Here is a 22,547-nt window from a genome sequence, read left to right on the forward strand (position 1 = left end):
ATGTTGAGAGAGCACAAGTTTCTGTGCATACAATAGAAACGGTCTGAAGAGGAGACAGTTCTAAAGGGATGACAGCTTAAAAATCAATCCTCTTATGAAAAAAGATAATTTTTCCATTAAAAAAATTAGTAAGTACTAGGCACATACTGTTCCTTAAGGAAAAAAGAAAAAAGGAAGAGCAAGTGCAACTGCAATAAAGAGAATGTAATAACGATCTTACAACATTGATTTGCCAACGCTTAGTACAGGTACTTCACGCATCAAAAAGATGTTTATATGAATGAAGGTAAGCATACATCTTCGCAAAACCAGCAGCTTTACATACATAGTGCTGAACTGGGAGCTGCAAAAGCCACATTAAAAAAGCCACCCTTGCAAAGCCACAGAAAAACCCTGGAGGCTGGGAAGAGGATGCAGGAGATGGGAGCTGATTTTAACCTTTACTGAATTATGTTTGACCGTATTTATATACATCACATGTTAGAACAATTCACTATAGATCATCAGGTTTTATGTAAGCTGGCCAGTATTTAGTGCACAAAAATCCCTCAAAAATAAAAATATGAATCATACCTGGAATATAATTCTAGGATGGAGCGATATGGTTTCAACATCTGTCAACGTAATAAACACATGCAAGAACCTGTATCAACACTTCCCAGGGACAAGTCACACTGAATACAAATAATATTTATCTTTAGGTACTGAAAAAAAATGTCACATGGAAATATCCCACATCTTTGGTGGAAATTTAAGTAAAGGAGTGCTTAGACTAACAAGAATTAATAATCCTGATAGGACTGAGATGAAAATGGATCTCATTAACAGACATGTAAGGCCAGAGGGTTCAGCTCTTGGAGACAGGACTGAAGACAAACCCACCTCTTCAAAATACACCCACCGCAGACCAGAACAGGCAAATTTTGCCCCCTAGCCATGCTCCAAAGAGCTCAAGGACACCAGGGATCCAGCAGTGCAAGTGAAGAGGCTCGGTCATCTTTGTAACAGTACAGCCTGGGCAAACACAAGCCGTGTTGGACTGGCCCGGAGTGATAACTCACTGCACTCCGCATCCCTCTTGCATCATCTAGCAACATGACCTTTCATTTATCAAAGAAATAAAAAATAATTAATGAAGTAGGCGGTTTCATTTCATTCGGGAATGCTCCTACCACGCTCCAAGACAGAACACTTCCAGCCAGTGCAGAAGTGTTTGATACCCGAAAAATGTTTTGCACGTGGAGCACCGAATCAGCGTGCAGTCTGATCGTGTTTCATGAGATTCCTTCCTTGTTGTGAAAGGTTACAAAACTGCAGGTTGCCTCTTAACTGTGGTTAAATATCAAAATTGAATAAAAAGGGAGCAGTACTGTGAAGTCCCAGAAACCTCCTCACCATCTTGTAACACGCCTTTGCTAAAGCTGCCTCAACTCCTATCCCACAGCAGCAGCTCCTCAAGGTTTGCACTTCAGATCCTATCAAGCTACGACCACCTTGCGACGCAACTTCAGCTTGCCTTACAGCCAAAGAGTACACTAATCTCTCCACTCAAAGCTGCCTCCAACACATGGTGCTATTCTAATGCTTCTTTTGGAGCAATAACTACAATTCTGCCAACCGTCATCACACTTCATCCATCTTCTGTATTCTTTGCTGCTTACTTGGTAACTGGAGAGTTGAAAAATCAAACATATTGAAAACGAAATTTAATAAAGTAACAACCTAATAAAACCTTCCACCATCCAGTTAGTCTCATCTTGACTTTTATCATCACATTTAGAAGCTTAAACATGAAATGAAATTATGAGATGAGAGGTTTATTTTGCATTCTGAGATTTTACAGTAGAACTGGGAATACAGGCTCCCTCTACCCCACGCAGCAATTAATATTTCTTCCTTCCACACTATTCTATAATAACCAAAGGATACCTAGAAGAACCCTCCTTCCCCCTCCCCAAACAAATCCAAAAAGCACGACTTTGTGCTGTAGCATCTGTGTCACACGCTCTGCCACTCAAAGTTTCTATATTCTTTGTATTACCCACACTGCATAAAAGAATTATATACTGCTGCTAAAGATTATTCTCTTGTGGTCTCACTGAACCTATTCCTACAAGTTAGTCAGAGAAAAAGACACAAGTGTAAGCCTTTCACAAGTCTCTTGATAACGGAGACTCCAAAAAAAGCTAAATTTAGTACCAACAACTGTGAAAAGCCACCTTGAAAGAACATTTTCCGTAGAGCTGAATCCGTTCCTAGGAGGTGAATTCAACCCACCTGCCCCCAGGAGCCACTGGCTCCTGATGCAGCACTGCACACTTGCACGTTACACAATCAGGAGATCTGCCCGGTTCATCTACAGATGTCATTTATTGCTTGGAAAATCTTCCGGAAATTGTGCCAAGCCACGTGATGTGAAAATTCACAAGCTAATTAGAAAAAGGTAATTACCTACAGCTTTCTGTGATTGACATCAATGGATCTGAAATCATTGCAGGCAGAATTTCACTGCAAACAGGAATTAGAGTTTCCAGCATTCAAATAGAACAAAAATACGAAGCCTGCAGAACTGTAAACATTACTTTTGCTTTGCTTGTACAAAAACCAGAAATCCATTTTTACAGATTAGAGCATTCATTTTGTTTAAATCATCCTTAAAGTTACAACAGCCAAGTCTGTTGCTCACCCAAGAACCGGGGCTAGGCTTGTTCCAGGAGAGAAGGCCAAAGATAAGGCATTAGACGTCACTGATTTTGCAGATGAAATAGTTGAATTCACAGATATAAACCTTTGTTCTTAATTGACTCGTTTGTAGTTTTAAAACTCTCACAGATACGGTAATTATTAAGGTTTCCTCAGACACCCTGGAAAGGACATTCCACTTTCCCAACGGTTTCACTGAACAAATCCCCCAAACTGATTATGTTATTTTCTTTTGAAGCGAGTGTGCATATTCTTCTTGAATTGAGAAAACTTTTTTCTTTGGGGAATGAGAGAAGGTGAGGTCATCTGACATGGAAAAACGTAACTTTCCCTCCTTTGCCCATCAGCGTGGTGCATCTCGGCACAGCTCTTGGTACGGGGTTTGTCAGAAAACTTCTACTCCCTCTACCGGTTCAGCGAGGGTAAGGCAGCTACAGGGGGCTGTCATACCCACGAGTGGGCGGGAGTAACCCCACGAAATCCCAGACGTATCCAAAAATCACACAGAATATACGTATTTTAGTCTGTTCCCCTCTCACACCTGTGCCACTACAGTCTGACTGTAGTAGTATACCGATATACTTCTTCCCTTAGCCCAAAAAATTCTGCTAGATTTAATAACTGAATTGATGCTTCTGATTTGCTTAGCACCTAGGCAGTGTTGCATTTTAAAGCTTAACGTGTTGACTCACAGCATGCAGTAAAACTATTTTGACAAAACTGGTAACCGCTGTGAGCTCTTCTTCAGTGCTTGTCATCAAAATATCCAAGTGGTGTACAAAAATGGACCGCTCATTTGCAAGGGGAAGGGATGAGGCATGATCCCCGTTTTACAAACGTAAATCGGAGGCACACAGATTGGTAGAAATATTGTCTACTTTTTGGCACTCAGCTTGAATCACTAAACAGGCAGCATCTGAGAGCACTGACCACTCCTTGCTCCTTCATGCATTCAATGACTGCTTCCTCTCCTTCTCTTTCTTTACCTACCAGTATTCTTCTACTTCTGCACACGTTAACAACTAAGTACCTAAATAGCTGTCAGCAAAACATCTGGAACCCTGACACCACACCTCCTTGTGAGCACATGGCCAAACGACCATGGTATTATCCATTATCCGTCCCCTGCACACGGGGTTAGTCTGTCCCACAAGCATGACTCTGCTGTCCTTGTTGAAGCCCGTAAGGTTCCTCTGGTTTGCCAAGGTCCTTCAGGCTGGCAGTCCCTGCCCTCCAGCATATCAGCCGCTGCCTCCAATACAGTGTTGCCCACACACTCAGTGAGGATGCATCTCCATCCCTTGCCCAGCCTGTTGCTAAAGATGCTGTATCTTGGCTGACGCCAGTATCAACCCCTGAGGAATGCTCCTTGTAACTGGCCACCAGTTACAGCTTTGAACTTTTGACCGTCCTCCTTCGAGCCCGCCAATCCAGCCAGCTTTCCTCGCAGGCTGCAGTCCCTCTCTCTAGCCCACATCCCCCACAGCTGGCCATGAGGGTCTTAGGCTGCGCTGAAAGCCTTGCTGAAGTCAAGGTAAGCTGTGTCCAGCACCCCAGCCCCATCCACAGAGCCAGTCGCTTCCTCATCGAAGGCAATCAGGCTGCTCAAGCACAATCTGTAGCTGGATAAATCTTTCTGTCTCGGCTTTCCCCAATGACCTTCTTGTCTGTCATGCCTGAAATGGCTTTGAAGTCTTCATAATTTTAACCATGACTAAACTGAGGCTGTCAAGCCTGTGTCTCTCCAGACCCCTTCACTTCCTTTAGATGGGTATAATGCTTGCCTTTTCCCAGTCCCCGGGGAACTCCCCATGCTTCTTGGCACGTACCTTCCAGCTTCCTACATTCTCCTGCAAAAGATACAGAGACACCAGAAGCGAGCTCTGGTGGAAAGCATCTGGAGAATGACTGGGGAGCTCCAATTCGTAACAACCTCATTGCAGCTTTCACACAACACTATCTACACTGATGTTCTTTGCGTGAAGAGGCTGTTCAAAGTTCTTCAAAGGTTTATTAGCAGTTCTCAGTACAGAGAAAAGTCAGTTGTGTTCTTTAAGCAGCATTCAGCAGTTAGTCAACATGGATTAAAGCAGCTAGGCTGCACAACTGAACAGTTCTGTTTATGAAAATACCTTTTTGACAAAAAAAAAAAGATCTAAAAGGAAATTTAAAAACTAATTCTAAAACATCTTACAACATTCAGTGCGCTGCTCCGTTAATACTGTTGGCAAATGCAGCAGAAACAAACACCATGTAACATGAGGAAGAAAGATACTCCCAACATCATGTTTCATTCTTTTCTTCCAAGCCCCCTAACCTTCCTTCTCCAGTAAGAAAAAAAAGCAGCTTCCACGGCTATACTCACAGCCCCAAACCCTCATCACCAGCACCCCTTGCTTTCTCGTCTTGCTCGTTCCTGCATAAAATCAAACCCTATGCAGAAGGCCACTGAGTTCCATGAGCTCTGGTCAAACGCTGCTGGCTGCCAGTAAAACACTCAATGGAAAGTATTACATGTCATCCACAAAGGCAAATCACTGCTGCTGTAGTTTCCGACAGCTCAAAACCAAGCTTGCACAGTGAAGGCTTTCAGGTAAGTTTGGAGTGAGAAAAGGTGGTCGATGGGGCAGTGTCAGTGGAGCCGACCACTGCCGAAGGGCAGAGCTCTGAAGGGGCAATGGCACATCACCACCACTCCCTGACCCCTTTTGTTCCCAAAATCAGTTCCCTGGTTTGCAGAACGGATGCCCACATAAAGGGCTGCTTTAAAAAGCCTTTTTCTCTTCCCTGAAGAAACCCTCTGGAAGTTGAAGAGCTCAGAACAACACGTGAGGACAGCAGAGGGGAGATGGCTGCTGTAATGGAAGCAGCGTTCAGAGCGGAGCAGGACAAATCAGCCCCTGCTATTAGAATGGACTTTGGTGAATTAATCTCAGCAATCAGATCTGTAGAATCGCTAATGAAGAGAAAGGTTTGAGAGAAGGATTAACGCTGATACAGAAGAACTTGAGAATGGGCTCACTGACCTAGAGATAAGTCTCGGATAAAACCAGCAAGTAGGAATATGTCTGAAAAATAAGATGCGGCTGACTGAGGAAAAAGGAGTGCTCGTAGATGCACTGACAGAAATAAAAAACATAGGGAAGCAGCCAAAGAAAAAGAACCAGCTCCCAGCAGCTGTGAAGGAGACAATCCTGTCAAATACTCAGGGCGTGCCTTCCGTTCTTTTCTAGCTATTTGAAGCAAATACAGCAATCAGTGTAGAAGAAATACATCAACTATTTTTCCCTCACCTCCCCAAACTGATGCACCTGATTTTACAGTTTACCCTGTTTGAACAAATGGGACAGAGTCTGAAGATTCCTTCATTCATTTTGTTTTGGAGGAGGAAAAAAAGAAAGAAAGAATATTTCAAGCTCTGATACAGGTTACTTTAATGAAAAGGGAGGAACTAAATAAGAACTGCACCTGTATCAAAACAGTAAATATACGTGATACACAAGGCCTGCCTTTCAAACAATGTTACATATTAAAGAGAACAGTACAATATAAGTGGGGAAAAAGGATTTATAAGTCTCCAAAATTTAAGCCTCATAGCAAAGAGCCCAACATATGTCATTTCAAAGACAGAGATGCTGCTTTATCATTAAAAAAAAAGAAATCAGGCATTAAGAAACACAGCATTCTTCCAATTCCCTCACAAAAAATAAAGCAAAAAAAATGGGCAATAATACTGAGAAGGAAAACTATAAGATTATGAGTATCCAGGAAGATTTATCTCAAAGAAAGTGTAAGAAGTTGAACCATTCCAGATTCCAGAGCCAATGCAGTAAAATGCAGTAATCTAAGGGACTGAAATGTTGGGGGAAAATGGAGGAAAGGCATATTGTAAGGTTTGAAAACAGGGGCAAAGAAAAAAAATGAGTTTTGTAAGCATACTACAATATGGGAAGTTAGAAGGGGAAGCCATCGAGACAAGGAGGAAGTCGTAAAATATGGCTCTGAAAAACTTTGCATATGCAAATCATCTAAGAACTCCATATAGCACGATGAGATAGCAATCAGAAAACAGCGAGAAAGGATTAAAAATCCCCCTTCAGAAAAAGATTAGCATATACGTCTGTATTTGACGAAAGCAAAAAAGATACAGACAAAACAATAAATTTTATCTCAAGAGGGTGGAAAAAGCCACAAATAGGATGTGGAAACAAAACTCACCGAAAGGTGACTGTTACCTGAAGCACCATCAGGGCTCTGGACACACAAGAGGTGGGGTCCAGATATCCATTGCTTGTTACTCGTAACAGGATGGAGGCGGCCCTAGTCAGCACACTTGTTGTTACAGCTGGCGATGTTCAAATTTGTGAAAATACTGGCAAGGCTTAGGCTGACAGAGCTGGCTGATCCCCCGCTCCCCCCATACACTCACACACAGAAGCATAAAACAATACGGGTTGATCAACTCTAGCGGAACAGTTGAGTCAGTTAATAAAAAAATTATAAACACAGCAGAGGACTGAACAGACCTGTCGAATAAGAATTATTTATGAGCTATGAAGCAAGTCAGGCTAACATCTGTGGTGTTACAAAAAAAAATTGTATTTGTGGATCAGAAGTAAAGCAATAACTACTAAACTAATATGGGCACTAGCTGCTAAAATTCTCTTCAAGAGAGCTGTGCAGGAGAGCAGCAGAAACTTTATTGCCCAAGCATGTTTTATTTGTCTGGGAAGAGAGCTTGGTATATGAACAAGACAGATTCTGACCAAATAAATACGCCTAAGAAGAAAAATGTGCGTATGCGTACACACATATCTTCCTAATCTATTTCCTTCCTAAGAAGAAACAGATTAAATTACATAAAATAAAAACATAGCTTTCAGGAAGGGTCAGTTCATTCTTAATAAATTCAAGGACAAGACTTCCCTGTGGTCGGAGGGGCTATGGATTTGTCCACGTACTTGAGACTTGTTTAAAAACAGACTTATAAAAAACTAGCAAAGTTTTTGGAAGAAAATAGTCTGAATTATTATTTGGATGGAATACCTTGAACATGTGGAAACATTTGCTATTCAGTACCACATTACAGTCTGGAAGTCTGATAGGTCTTTTAATAGCTCGCTTCTAATACCTTCTTAGATGAAGTTATCCCAACGTCTATAGGACCCACCAGCTGGATCTCATCACTCAGCAATTTCTTTTAGAAATGAAATCCAAAAGGCTGTTGTGACCCTCTAAACCTCTTTTGGGGTAAAAATTAGACTTCAACTCCCAAAAGAGATCAGACAGATAAGAAACTGCATGGAATTTTGGCTAAGCAGTGATGAGACCTTTGCAGAAGTGCCTTTTACCTTAGAAAGGCAAGAATCAAGAGAGAAGAGCATTTGACAGGGCCTCTTTTACTCCTGGAATTAAAATATGAAGTGGCAGATTCCAAAAGGCCCTATAAGTACATTGGAAGTTAGAGGTAATTGGCTCTCCTGTGAACCAGGAAAGAAGAACAAGTTTCAAAAACCCCACAGCAAAAACATTATGAATGGCAGGCATGCTCCCAGCTGGTAAGCTGGAGATAAAAATTGTGTGCATTGTATCAGTTAAGAACAAGTAAGATACAATTCCTAATTAACTCAGAGGAAAAAAGCAGACCCTTTGGGCTAGTTTATAAAGGATTACATGCCTCGGATAAATTTAACATGCAAAAAAAAGACAAGAGTTCTTTAGGAATCTACCTCATCCTCCGCCAGAAATAAAGGGCACAGATTCCTGGACTTACACCTCATAAAGTGAAGAGAAATATAAAACCAAATAAAGCACACAGTTTTGCAGGTGAATTTTACTAGGTTCTGAAAGGAATCTGAACTCTTACAGTAGCATTAATTTAACGCGATAATGTAAGAAGGAAATAGTCCATCTGTTTGGGAAAGAAACAAGGATAATTATAATAGCTGAAAAGATTGGATCCATTACACAGGCTTATTTCACTAGCACAATACTTCAATGACTATATTAGTGGATTGATTTGATGTAAACTAATTAAACTGATCTGTCACCCCAGATCAATGAATGTTTAGTATAAGCAAGCAAACTGCACGTTTATAATGAGACAGGTCCTTCATAAAACAGATAAAAACAATAGAGTACCTTATACTCTCTGGAAAGAACAGAACTGCCCCAGAAGGGCTGAGTTAGGGGAAAGAAGCCTCAAAACAAATTTCTGACGAGCAGCAGCAGGCAGGAGCACCTGCCTGCAGGTTTTAATGGGGGTGCTGGTCCTAGCCATAGGGCTTCTGGCCACAAACATTGCGCTGAATCTTCAGTCAGAAGAAATAAAACAATGGAGCAAAGCACAGTTCTTTCACACTTTAAAACAAACACATTCTAGGTAAATTTAGCCCTGGATACAAACTTATGAGTCAGAAAACTTCAATGTCTGCATACCTCTGTAAATCAATTTAGAATAGAAAAATAAAGGTAATATTTTCCTATACTCAGATCACATTTCAGCTTTAAAGACACTGTTGTCTGGTAGCTTTGTGGAATGTCTATTTATGACAGAGGAAAACAGAGCCTAATCAAAATACTATCGCGGTCATAATGTGTCCTCAAGGCATTACTGTAAAACATCTTGAGTGCCCTTGAGTCACAAGAGAATTTTTGTTAAGACAAGAGATTAAATACGTGCGCAAATACCCATACCCAGAGCCATACTGCATACAGTACGCTGCTGTGAAATCCTATCAGTGGAGCTTTGAAAGTACACACACACACCAAATTAACCACAGGAGATTACACAATCTGATGCTGCAGTAGAAATTCATTTATTTTAATTGGCCTTACTGCATGTAACTATACATTCATATGCATGTAATTGGTATTCTTCTTTTATAAATATTTTGTGTTCCTGAACCACAATACCATAAAGAGTACTAAAGAAAAAAAACCCACCCCAGCTGAGTCAAAGTGAATTTTAACCACAGTTCTTCAGAGAAGTTGCTCAGCAGTTTCTGAAGGAGGAATAATAAGAAGGCATTTTACTGTTACCACTACCAATGTTCTTTTAATCATGAAGAATTATCAAAACCACATCACAACATCTCGGGCTTGTTAGCTTGACTTCACTGACCCTGTTTGCTAACTGTGTTACTGCAAATGAAAGAAACTGCGAAGAACAGTAATCCTAAAGACCAGCATGCTCACTTGGATTCCCCCAGGAAAAAAAAAAAAAAGAAAGAAAGAAAAAAAACCACAATACCTTTAACCCTGCTTCAAAGATTTACTCCCGCACTGGAACGCAAAGTGACCAGAGTGGAGGGAATTAAGGTACACGCACTGCAATTTCATCAAAACCCACTCGCACCAGAGACACCCGAATGGGCTGTCACCTGCCTACATAATGTAAATTCATTACACGAAGGTGAATCAACAGCAGACCTGAAACCTCTAACAGATTACTTTCACAACACAGAACTCAATGATTTTGTGTTCCCAGTTCCCAGAGATGGGTGTAGCTCTGTGTTAGAGTTTCCCTGTGAAAACAGGTTGTTCTGGAGGCATCGGCCTCTGCTGCCAGGGCAGCTCGCGCTCCCTCTCCCCTGGCTCTACCCTCCGGATCACGCTCTCCCACACTTAAACGGCTTCTGAGGCCACGAGGCAAATCACAGCACCAAAACCATCAGGGAAGCTTCATTTCCAATGTCTGTTTAGCAATCTAAATACTGTTAATGATAAATATAATTTTAAAAGTCAATAAGTAGCTAATCTTTTCAAAGTACTTGGCTAAAAAAAAAAAACAATCCAGAACCGCCAGTGTCCCACCTATGCCTCCACAAAAACAGGCCCCACAAAATCGTAACAGTGAAGAGCAGCCACGCAGGTGTCCTGGAGGTATGCGCTCACCGTGTGACAATGGTCCAGAGAACGGAACACTTGGACCTAGCTGTTAAACATCTATGTTTATTCAAGAGGATTCCTCAAGATCTTTTCCTTCGCATACTGAGAGACTGGGAAGCAAGGGAGGATGGTGAGAAAGGGAGCACTGAGGTTCTGGGGGAGCAAAGCAAACATGTGAGATGAGTATCGAGTTGTTCAGAGCAGCACAGAAGGACTGCTCTGCCACTGTCAGCCACAGGGTGACAAGTTCCTTTTGTGTATCGATGGAAAAATGCTCTCCTTTTTTATCAGTTTTTACAGCATCAAATCTGTAGTTCTCCAGAATTGCAAAGCAAATAAATAAACCAGATTTCAGGCTTGTAATACTGTATGCTACAGGGAAATGTATATGGAGGATTTATTGGTTTTTTTCCTTACTGTGTTGCGAAGAAACACAGAATTAAATACATTCGTTAAAAAATTAGGCAGCATCTAGTGTCATGTTATACCTTGGCACACTAAAACTTATCTGAAAACAATATTTTCCAGTGGTGGGATGTTTTCCATTTAGGCACTGTTAATTTAACAAACCTCAATCTCCTTTTTTTATTCCCTCTCCTCCCCTGAAGAATGCCAAACAGAACTTCTCAATAAAGCAACTTATTTCAAAGGCAGAATTGCAATAAATTACATTAAACATCCAGTCTAGTCATTAGGCATTAGAGAAAACCTCATCTATTAACTACTGTCATATTGTTTTTCAAGAAGACCTCTCTCTCTTTCTGTTCTGCTCGAAGACAGAAGTACAGCCCTATCAAATCCTGCGATTCCAGAACGGACATTTTGCATTCTCAAAATAAGAAGCGCATATTTGCAAAGCTCTGCACATACAAGATCCTTAATATTGCTTTGGGAGATAAGCCAGAAGGAATACTAGGGACTGGTAACAGAACAACTGACAAAGATATGGCTTTGTGCAGAAACCACCATTTGAGATTATTTGTCTCTATACAGTTTTCAAAGGTTGTGAGTATCATAGGAGGACCTGTACTCTCCTGGGCTTTAGACTGTAAATGTGACACTTCACAGATGTACAAAATCACAGGAAGACAGAGCCATCTGCTCGTGTCTTCCCAAAACCTACCTGTCTTTTTACACAGGTACCTTCCTCAGATTAACCACTCCTGCAACAAAAGATCAAGGAGCTCACAAGGAAAGAAAATTCCTTTATGAAAGCCATGAATGACAACCACGACCTCAGGCTCAAATTACTAAGGGCATCTTTACAAAACAGACATTTTTCCTACGATATGAGAGAGACTAATTAAAGTAACTAACGCAAGGAAGGTAGCACCATGATGCACTGCTTAAACTTCTCACGACGAGTATCTTCAGGATCAACCACCACAAACTGGGACTCTCACCACAAACCAGACTTAAGAGATCACGGATGTCCACGGTCCAAAAATTAAGTCAGCGCTGCTACAAGGCAACCTCAGGACACAGCGAAGGCGTGCTGTTGAGAAACATAATTCCCCTTCCCCAAATAAAACTTGGGTAGTAAGATATCAAAAGCGGGGGGCGGGGGGGGGGAGAAATTCTGGCACTCTGAGCAATACCTCTTAACTTGTTTCAACCAAGAGAAAACAGCCCGCTTCTTCCACTGCATTTATCACCACTGCGTCCCTGCACCTTCACTTGTGGTTTCCCATGGAATATACAGAAGCACTACTTACACAGATGCACAAGCACAAATAAAAACTATCCCAAAATATCCAAAACGTGCTGCCAGATGGCTTTAAAAAGAAAAATGAAAGATCTAATTAAAAGCTCTTATGCTGCCAGCACTCCGTTTTTTTTTTAAATAAATACAGAAGCTAAATAAAAATGTTTTTAAAGCTTATCAATAATGTTTTGCTTCACAATTACAGTCTCTCCTAACCTCCAGTATGGACCAAACAGGCCAAGCCACGTGAACCACTGCAAACTGTAAACTCCTTCCCTGGCATGGTGGAAAAAGGAGACTAACAGAAATGGTGACTAAATTTGGGCAATTTCTCCTCAATTCTATCTCTTCCCATTCCTTTCTCTCCCTCCTGTTAAAAAAAAAAAAAAAAAAAAAACAACTGCTACTGCTATCACAAGTATTGTCTGTAATGAAGAAGGTTTCACTGCCACAAGTTATCGTAGTCATCTTTGAGGAAAAAAATTATTTTCTTAATTTCCATAATTGAAACATGAACCTTGATGTTAGTTTAGGATTATGTGTAACTATTATTTGTTTTTCCCTACATCTCATCTCCCCAGTAAAAACAGATTGTGGTTTAAATACATTTTTAAATAAATATACATATATTTTTAAATATTAAATTACAGCACAATATTAAAATGACTGATGATGTTTTGAGTCTACAAGATCATCAACTGAGCACATCTATTCATTAAAAAGAAGAAAGCCCAGAAGTAAAACCAGAACACACATAAAAGGAATACTTTCCAAAACTGTCAATAAAACACACGCACGAGGAGTTGACATTTACTTACCACTGGACCTGTTTTTGCGGTTTGACTTCCCTCCTGTAAGAAGCATCTTGAGACTGTTTCGAAACATGGCGATCCTGTTCCACTTTCCGTGTCCCCAAAACTGCGTAAAGCAAAAGAACAATAGATGTAACAAAAAAAAAAAAATCAACACACTGATGTTGATCAACATTACAGAGCAACTGTAAAGGGAAAAAACCAAGACAACAAACTTAGAATGATGAAAAACTATTTTGCCAATATATTTCCTAACAACAGAAATCAACATCCACATAAAGCCTACCGTTCCGTTTGCTTTCAGTCGCCGAGGTTATGGCCAGGACACCACCATTTCAGCACTGCTCCCATGACCTACCCGTCCTGGCAAATGCTTTGACCAAATCATCCTCACACTAAACTGGGAAAGACACAGCACTTAGCAAACCCTGCCTCCGTTGCCCGTTACTATTAAAGCCAAACGTACCAGAAAGAGTTGCTACCCTTTGCACTGCTCAGAAGAAGTCAGTCTTGCTGACAACCACCCACAGACTACAAAAGCTGTTGTCTACAGCTCCTGGGCTAGTCGACTGTCAAATTCTGCTGAGCTCAATAAATTGTCATGAGGAGGAAAGCCACTCAAACCCGAAGTTAACTGATGCAAAAAATCAAACAGAAACATTATCCATGTATTTTCCTCACTCTGTATGTCTCAAAAGAAAAAAAAAAGTTGTCTCTGTGCTGTTGAAGATAAAAGAATGAGCCTCTGGGTTCACCAGACACACTGACAGCTTGTTCTGGTGGAACATCCTCTTATTAAAGTAGGTAAGCCATCCAAACACCAACAACAAAAGCAGCTCCTAACTAGACAAAAAGAATAGTAGAGTGTCTTTGATCAGGCCACATAATAAACCACAACTTTCCTTCTATTGTACACATAATATTCCAGAGTTACAAGGTAACACATTCATCTTCTAGAAATATATCATGAAGTTTTTTCTGCAACATTAGGTAGTTCTTGGAGGATGCTCAGTAAACGCAATCTTGAGCTTCTTCATTTCTATCTATTTTCAAGAATATTAATACTAAAATACCCAGTTCTAGGAGCTTTATATGTGGCATTTAAAGCCACGGAAAGTAATTTTAATATGACTTACTCTCTCACTGAGAGATAGTTACATTCCAAGGCAGCAACTTTGAGCACACACGTGACAAACACCAGTGAGCACGCGAGGACGGCCTTAACTTCAGCCTTTCCTCACTTTCAGGAGATTCCATTCACTTATTAGATTCCACAAACAGATTCTGGGGTATGTTTGTCTGCATGCATGCATACATGTATGTATGCATGCATATTAAACAGAAGATACAATACTGGTATTTACTTTGCATCTATGAATCACTTGAGTATCGTCTGGCATCTTTCTGAGGCCGTGCATAATGACATCAAAGCACAACGAGCTAGTATTTAGACGTATTCCCAGGGCTCCCAAACAAAGCCCAGGCCCTTCTTCGAAGCATCCTACTGTTACACGACTACAAAAAAAGTTTTCCATCTGGGCACAAACACAATTGTCTTAAATTTGAATTCTCTTCATTTAGTTTCTTTAGACGGCTGTTACGTTCCAGCTCACAGCACAGAAAGAAAACTTCTGGGTTTACATGTCCTTCCTCTCTCACAATCTGCTGTTAATAAACTTCTTCATATACAACACCCTTTGCAACGTCAGAAGGAGAAAGTATGAAGTAGACATTAAACGTGAAGAGGAGCCAACCAAACTCAGTGTGTTATTTATTTTGGAACATGATACTATTGCAACCCCTCCAACAGCCCACTAACCCAAATGCAGCCTCTAGGCTTTGAGCAAGACAAGGCAGCAGTCAACACCTCCTGCTACTGTTCGGAGAACTGCTTGAGTCTGAACATGGCTCACCTTTCCCGCCTCTACAATATTCAGCACTACACTGGTAACAGAATGTGTACATTTGATTGATCAATATTTATTTATTTTTTGTTAAGAAAAAGCAGTCTGAAGTGGTTCTTATATTAAGCCAAGCAGCAGAGCCACAATGAAGTTAATTTTTTCCTAGAAGTTTATGAACAGAAAAATGTAACTGTCACCTAGCAACAGTTTTCCAGGACAGGCAAAACAAGAAGAGGTAGCTTCTTTGTGCTCCGTGATAGCAATATGTAAATATAAGGAGAAAACATTTCACCAGCTATCAGGGTTAATACTGATTCACACTAACCTAGCATGCTGGCAAGGACACGCAACTGTCTTTCAACAAGCAAAGTGAGGTACTTCTGGAAGCGCAGCTGCAACAGCGAAGCGTGGAGCAAAGGGGAGGCCAGCTAAGGATTTATCCCTTCTGTAGGCAGGTAAGGCAGCCTGCAGCAAGCTGCTCTGCCCAGACCTAACGTACCTGCCCGAACCATCCTGGCGCAGTGACTGTAGTGCCCCGTGTCCGAGTAAGACCTTGAGAGCATTCCCATGAAGCCATACGCAGAGTGGGCCACGCCAGTCAATCAAGCAATGATACCATTTGCAACCTGCAGACTTCAGTTACAGGTTTGATTCTCTGCTCACGCTAAAGTCAGTCAGAATCACCTCCACTGCTGATGACAGTGTAACATCAGACTTTGACTATCTCCAGCCAAGAATAACATCCTATCTTTCATCTTTTACCTGTGGCACTAAGCGTACTAGTTAGCCAATGCAGGTGGAAGGGCAAAGTGGGGTTGTGAAGTGCTCAGCTTGCTATTTCAGATTTAGGTAAAAAGAGGGTAAATAAATAACAATCTTACAGCATTTGGTGAGAGAAAGGTAGAAGAGAAAGATCCTGCTAAAACCCCACCGAAGAAAAGTGTAGGGTTTTTTCTTTTTCTTTTCTTGCTTTTAAAAAGCAGCTGTCAAGGTATCCATTCTGAGCCCCATCTAAGTCTGAAAGCACAATCAATCTTTACAATGGCATTTTCCTCAGAACCAAACTCTCATGGTAGCAGTGGACAACCCAGAACTTCAAAGTCCCCACCAATTAAGGAGGAGGTTTAGGGACTATCCCCACATCAGCCTGCGCCGAGGAGAGAACCGCGTGGAGCCGTGCCATCAGTGCTGAGGTATAACCTAATGAAACCTAACCACGCTGACGGAGCCAACTGGGCTGAGCCTGGGCAGTGCCAAAGGTGAGGACAACAGTTTGCTAATGATGTTTACCTCCAGCCTTCACAACGCAAACTGTGCCAGAAATTGCTGTGCTGCTGCTGCAATTGAACTAGGTCTCTGCACAGGGCATATATGGGGCCTCCGTGAATTTGCTCCAAATTGCCTTGGAGTAGAGAAAGCATTGATGTCTTGCATTAAGACCCTGAGTTCCCAGAGCTCACCTGGAAGCCTCAGAGGGCTGATAGATCTTTAGCCACCCGTACAGGTGGGAGATGGAAAGAAAGCCCTTTTAGTAATAGACCTCGGTTGGCATCAACTCACGACGTGGTTTCTCATTGCATCTCACGGACAACGGTGTAGTCCTCTAAGTACTCGCTAAATTTATATCCTGATTAGTTAAGGTTTGCACAACATAGAGTAGCAGAATCAGCAGGTCACCAAAATCAGCTGCTGGTTTTCTCTTGCATGCAGAGCCACATTATTTTGTGGCTTTAAGCAAATGTGGTCACAGCTTTTCCACTGTTTAGCTAATACTAAGCCAGAAATAATATTTAAGAATAAGCACTCTAAATTAAAAATTCTGTTGGTCATACTAGTTCATGGAATTAGGAGGATTAAACAGCAAATGGTGCTACAGTATTAGGAGGAGCTGGATCAGGCAGTTTTTCATACTGACAATGAACTCCTCAACACACCACGCAGTCCAGGTTAATCCTCTTCTCCAGCCTTGTGAGCAGCTGTGTCAGCAGAAACTAAAGACGCAGCGTGCCGATGGGGATCCCTCACGCTCCCATTGCCATGGGGTGCTTCTGTCATCAAATTGGGCAACCAAGGGCTACTACACTTTGCCGTTTAGCTTGTCATTCCTAACTTTACCAAATCTAATGAAGTTGTTATGGGAGCAGAAGTCTCTGAACACTATCAGCAGGTAAATAAAAAGGTACCACCTCTATGAACTCTGTTTTATAGCATCAACGGCATGTCACAAAAGCAGCCTTTTTTTGAAAACAGCTCATGCATCTTCTGGTTTATGTACAGACAGGCTCTGCCGCATGTTGTTTTATCTTCTAACAAAGCTAGATTTCAATGAAATAAACAGAAACAGTTTCTGGGGCATGAGAAAGCAGTAGTACAAATACAGTGAAAAAAAAAAAAAGACAAGGGAGCAGAGACAGACTGAATGCTGCAAGCCACAACTTTACACCAAATGGTAAGCTTGAGCGAGTCTGCAATATCTCATTAAATCCTCCTGGATGACTAAGGCCTATTTCTTTGTTTTCTTAATTTTAAGACAGAGTTTGTCGACAGGCTGTGAAAACTACGTCACGTTTCGGGTGCCTACACTTTATTACAGCTCACAGAAGTAACTTTTGCTGCTTTTTAGAGATTTCCTTGGGAAAGACTGACTGTCGGACATGGAATTTCAAAATCAAAGCAAATTCTTTTTGCCCCATATACCACCACTGAAACAGCTAGATCCCAGTATTTTCCTCTTCTATGATCACCTCACTAAAAACAGAATTACTTTTTATATAAAGCTGATTAGTGAAGCTAAGCTCTTTTCCAAAAAAGTGTTTGATGTCCAATGAGACGTACAAACATCGCTTGGCCACTGCCGTCAAGTTTTGTGCAAGTTAGCATTAGAAGTTACTAAATATATACTTTCAGGGTGGAACTCTAATCCATATTTTCCCAATAATGAAAAGCTTCTAACTATGAAAGTATTAAGGGAATGCAATCTAAGTCATACGTGCAAGGCACATTTCTTAAGAATTCTACTTCCCCTTAAGTTTTGAGTTCCTTCCTTGCCTCCATAGTGAAAACACCTACGTAAAAGGACAAGCATTTCAAAAGTTGTTTCTAGAAAGTAAAAGAACTGTAAACATTTTGGTCTTCCAAACATTTTTAAGGAAACAGGTTTCTTTAGACATGCTCACCATTTACCTCCTTGAAGTCTCAGTTAGGAGAAAGCCCAGTTAGACTGCCTGTGCATTTTGGTGATGTTCACAGACTTTAGTAGTTCCAAGCGGCAGACCAGCGAGCACAGCCAGAGCGGGGCCACCACAGAGCTTTAACTGAATGTGTGAAAAGGACAACTTTAAAAAAAAAAAAGCCCACACTTCCAAATTGGAGGTGGTGCAACTGTTCTGCCAACTGCCTCTTCGTACATTAATTTGTAGCTGTTTGAAAAGTAGGTGCAGTAAAAGCCGGTGAACAAGAACACCTCTGTGCCAGACCACGAGGTCCCATTAGCACATCATCCGGTTCCAGCAGCAGCTCATACTGTAGCAAATTAAGACAGCATTTACTCCCAAAACCTTCACAATATTCAGAAGTCTATGACCATCTAGTCAAAAATTCTCAAAACACTGTATCTATAGATAGATATATAGATATAAATAAGAAGTATTTGCAAACTCCTATCAAAACACATTTGTCAAAGCGAAATCACTACACCTATCAGTGACAAACCACTTCCAAAATCCAGAAGAGCGCAATAAATCTTACAGCATCCTGCCTCTAGGCAAGGCTTTGCCAGGCTGTAGGGGGAGCGTTACAGTGTTGCTTAGCAGTACAGTCCCACCCAAAGGTGAATGCTGAATGCCCTCTGTGACACACCACTTCTGATCGCCCAGTGCCGAAGGCAGGCACTCGTTTCCATCGGAGTTCATCATTAAAGATGAAACAGAACTTTTTCAGTTGGAATCAGGACTTGGCAGCACCAAGTCAATGGAACATACACAGAAGATCGTGACAAAGTTTTAAAAACAAGCTCGCTAGATAAGCCTTACTTCCTGTACTTTTACTGCTGATAAATACCATGACAATGTTCCGTATTGACAAGCAGGAAAACAGTTAGTCCGTATCTCACGGGTTATGCCTTTATTCATCTGCTTCTGTCTATCTCAGAGGAGATCCTGAGGCATTGCATTTCTTTAGTGCATCTTCCCTCAATTCCCAATAGGAATGATGGAAAAAAGATTTTTAAGGAGGGTAATTCTTTATGTGTGTTTCTGAAAAAGAAGAAAGTCCTCTGACAGAAAATACACACTCAGTTAGGGAAAACAGAAATGCTTGTTACTCGAAAAACACTATTTTAAAAGTTCCTGGTAGCACCAGATTACCTCTTTTCATGAGGGAAGCTGAAATCACTACGTTAGAAAAATAAATGTGTGTGATAAGAAGCGTATATTAAGATGCCAAAAAAGGTACCTTTCTGAATATTAAATCCTGAAAACTAACAACATGTGAACAAAAAAAATCTAACCTTTCACAAATTATTGAACTATTTTCAAAGAGCATTCAAGCTTCAGAAAGGAATAGGTAACAAGGATTTTTTTAACACAAGTGGCAGATTTATAAAGCTAATTATCACAAGACGAAAGAAACTGAAAAAAGAAAGGAAGACACCCAACACAAACCGAGCTGGGCTTTCAAGCACCGACTCCATGTATAACGTATATTGTACTCAGAAATCTGTTCCACATTTGCTGGTAAGAGCTGCTACACTGAAACTTCCCGTGCTCCTCAAATAAATTATTCAAAGTTTAACCTACACTCTTATTTTAAATTGCCCTGAAATTCAAGAGGATGTTTTGAGACAACCTGGTGACGAGGACTAGCAGCCCAGAAGAGCACATTTAAGGAGCACCTGACGCTCGCAGAAAGGCTAGACTGCCACACACCGTAACTGGTAACGGTCAGCATATGTCAGAAGCTCCACAAACTTCATGATGACCAAATGCGCGGAACTCTCGGCTGAACTCACGTAACAGCTCTGACTCACAACAGGAGTGTGAATAACTGATTATAGCAACTCTGAAGTCAAAGGAAATGCACATTTATAAGCTTGGTCCACGCACATTTAAAGACACAGGGACAGAATTCAGAGATTAAATATTTCTGGGAACTTCAGGAATGAAAAAACCATTGTTGTAATCTAGCAAAAACATGCTAAGAACTTCTAGGATTATTTGGAAAAAGGAAAACTAAAAAGGAATTAAAAGGACTAAACCCTACCAATTACAGGTTTTTAAGAAATTAAGAGTTTATTAGACAAAGTTCTCTAATAGGCTTTAGAACAACTAAATACGAACAAAAATTCATCATTGTGTGTTCCCTCACAAAGCCTGAACACTGATCGTTATGATGGGGGGGCTTGGTGTGAAGATCTGTCTCTCCATCCCCTCTGGCCTCTCCTCATCAAAACACTTAGAGATCTCTCGGGCACCTTTCCTACAGATCCTGCCACAAACCACCATACCTCAAGAGCCCCTGCATGTGTCCTCTCCCCTTTCCTCCTGTGAGCAGCTGGATATACCCCTCCTGTCTTTGCTTCTCCAACTATCCTTGATGGAGAGTCATAAAAACACCTACATAACTAACAGCATTCACACTGCACAAGCATGCAGCAGGCCAAGGTGACAATGTTTCACAAGGAAGCAGGAAGTCACCTTCCATCTCTGCTTTTATTTTAGCAAAATAAAGCAGCCTTTACTGCTACAGTTGAAAAGTAATTCCGAGAGCGTAACACGGTAATATTCCCATGTACGTGGCATTCCCAAACACAGGCCCAAGGTGAATGCGGCCAAACGTATTTCTTGATGAGTCTGTGGTGATTATGTTCACTTGAAGTCTGTGGTGTTTATGTTCAGAGGTAACTTTTGTACGGTTAGAGCCTGAGAGGAACGAGACCAGTACTGTATCATTATGAAAACCCACACAACTTACTCTGAGGAACAGCTCATTTTGGTAGTGTGCTTGGAAAACAGCACTTCCAGAGGGCTGGGCAACAGCGCCAGACTGAAGCAGTGATTTGCTTCTGGGTCTGGAAGGCGGCAGCAGCAGGACACCACCAGAAAGGTGCAAGTCTCCATTGTTCAGCACAGAGGTACTCTGTGGAGGCCTGAGGTCCCACTCCTCCTTTAACAGGAGACATTTGCTTTTCATTTTGTCTAGAACATAGTCATACTTCTAGTAAGAAGGATGCAGAATAAAAGCACGACTGCTGAAAGAGACAGATGCCGCTGATACACAGCTTTTCACTCTGCATCTAGATAGCCTTACTCTTCTTAAACAACAATAATTCTAGTAAGATAAACTTGCCAATCACAGAATACTAACGAATATACTTTGCAACCTTAACTTGTCAGCCAAGGTTTGAATTTATTCTTCCAGGGGAAAAAAAAACCTCTCCAACAATACTTTTTATTTAAGTGTTGGGATTTAACACCAGAAAAACTAAATCGCTATTTAATATGAGATCAGAAATACTACTGAAGTAATGCACTCACTCTCTAGAAGAAGGTCAGAAGTCAGAACCAGTTCTCTCTTGATCATTAATATGTGGTGACCTTGAATTTAAGGGAATTTAATTTTGAACAGGGCTTTATCACTTTGCATAACCTGGTTTCTAATTCTAGATTAATGATACAGACTGAATTCATAAGGGACACTTAAGTTCTCCATATACAATGTCAATTATACTGCCTCTGAGAAAACTGGTAATGGAGGAAGAGATCAGAATACGATCGCCTCACTTTCATCAACTCATCTTCTGTGTTTTTATGTGTCTTCTGTGTTGCCCATAACAGTTAAAATTACTGCTTTGGCTGTAAATATTATTAGTAGCTGCATCCATCAACCACCATTTGAACTAGGTCTTACAGCTTGAAATCAAACGTGGCACCGTTCTGCAGAAGTTGAGCCTAGTTATGCTGCCTGCCTTGGAAGAAATTTTAGGGCACTTGCTACAGCTGGAATCAACGAGCCTCGTTCTGCCAGGACGAACAATCCTGATTCTGCCCCAAACCACCAGAAGCACAGCAAGATTCTCCATCAGGAGCTGCTTGCATTTCAACTTTTAGCTATGACACAGAGCAGCCAAACATCGTCACTCAAGAAATACCAGCTACCTACTGCAGGTTATCTTTGAGGGTCTGCTCAATCTTAAGTTAATTTTGAAGAAGCAGTGGTATGACAGAAAATGAAAACAAAAGGCTAAGCAATGTATATGTTACAGGAAACGTTACCGCACTTGACTACTTCGAGAGATTAAAGGAAACTTGAATTATTTTCTTAATTTTTAAATTATCAGAAATACACGTGAAAATACAGATCTAATTATGGAGCTGCTGCAAGCCTGTTCTGCAAAGCTGCTCCAGTCTCAAGAATATTCACTGTGACACTGAAGTTCAATCCATTGGCAAGCACTGGATATTTTCTCAGAACACAGAAGATTTTGGCTTTTACAAAAACCAACTTGAAAAATTAAAACACCAAAGTATATTTATA

At 41.0% G+C, this 22,547-nt stretch overlaps 1 protein-coding gene across 13 annotated transcripts in view; it reads right to left on the reverse strand.

Annotated features, from left to right (window-relative positions):
* Window positions 1–22,547, reverse strand: part of TANC2 (tetratricopeptide repeat, ankyrin repeat and coiled-coil containing 2) — a 288,782-nt gene that overhangs the window by 201,838 nt on the left and 64,397 nt on the right. For all 13 annotated transcript variants that reach the window (XM_064473522.1, XM_064473526.1, XM_064473528.1 and 10 more), the window contains one exon: window positions 13,117–13,216. In XM_064473522.1, coding sequence (XP_064329592.1) covers window positions 13,117–13,183 — 67 coding nt within the window. In that variant the 5' untranslated portion in view covers window positions 13,184–13,216. The remainder of the gene's footprint in view (window positions 1–13,116; window positions 13,217–22,547) is intronic.

The sequence above is a fragment of the Phalacrocorax carbo genome, chromosome 25 (genome assembly GCF_963921805.1).
Source record: "Phalacrocorax carbo chromosome 25, bPhaCar2.1, whole genome shotgun sequence".
NCBI classification, from domain to species: Eukaryota; Metazoa; Chordata; class Aves; order Suliformes; family Phalacrocoracidae; genus Phalacrocorax; species Phalacrocorax carbo.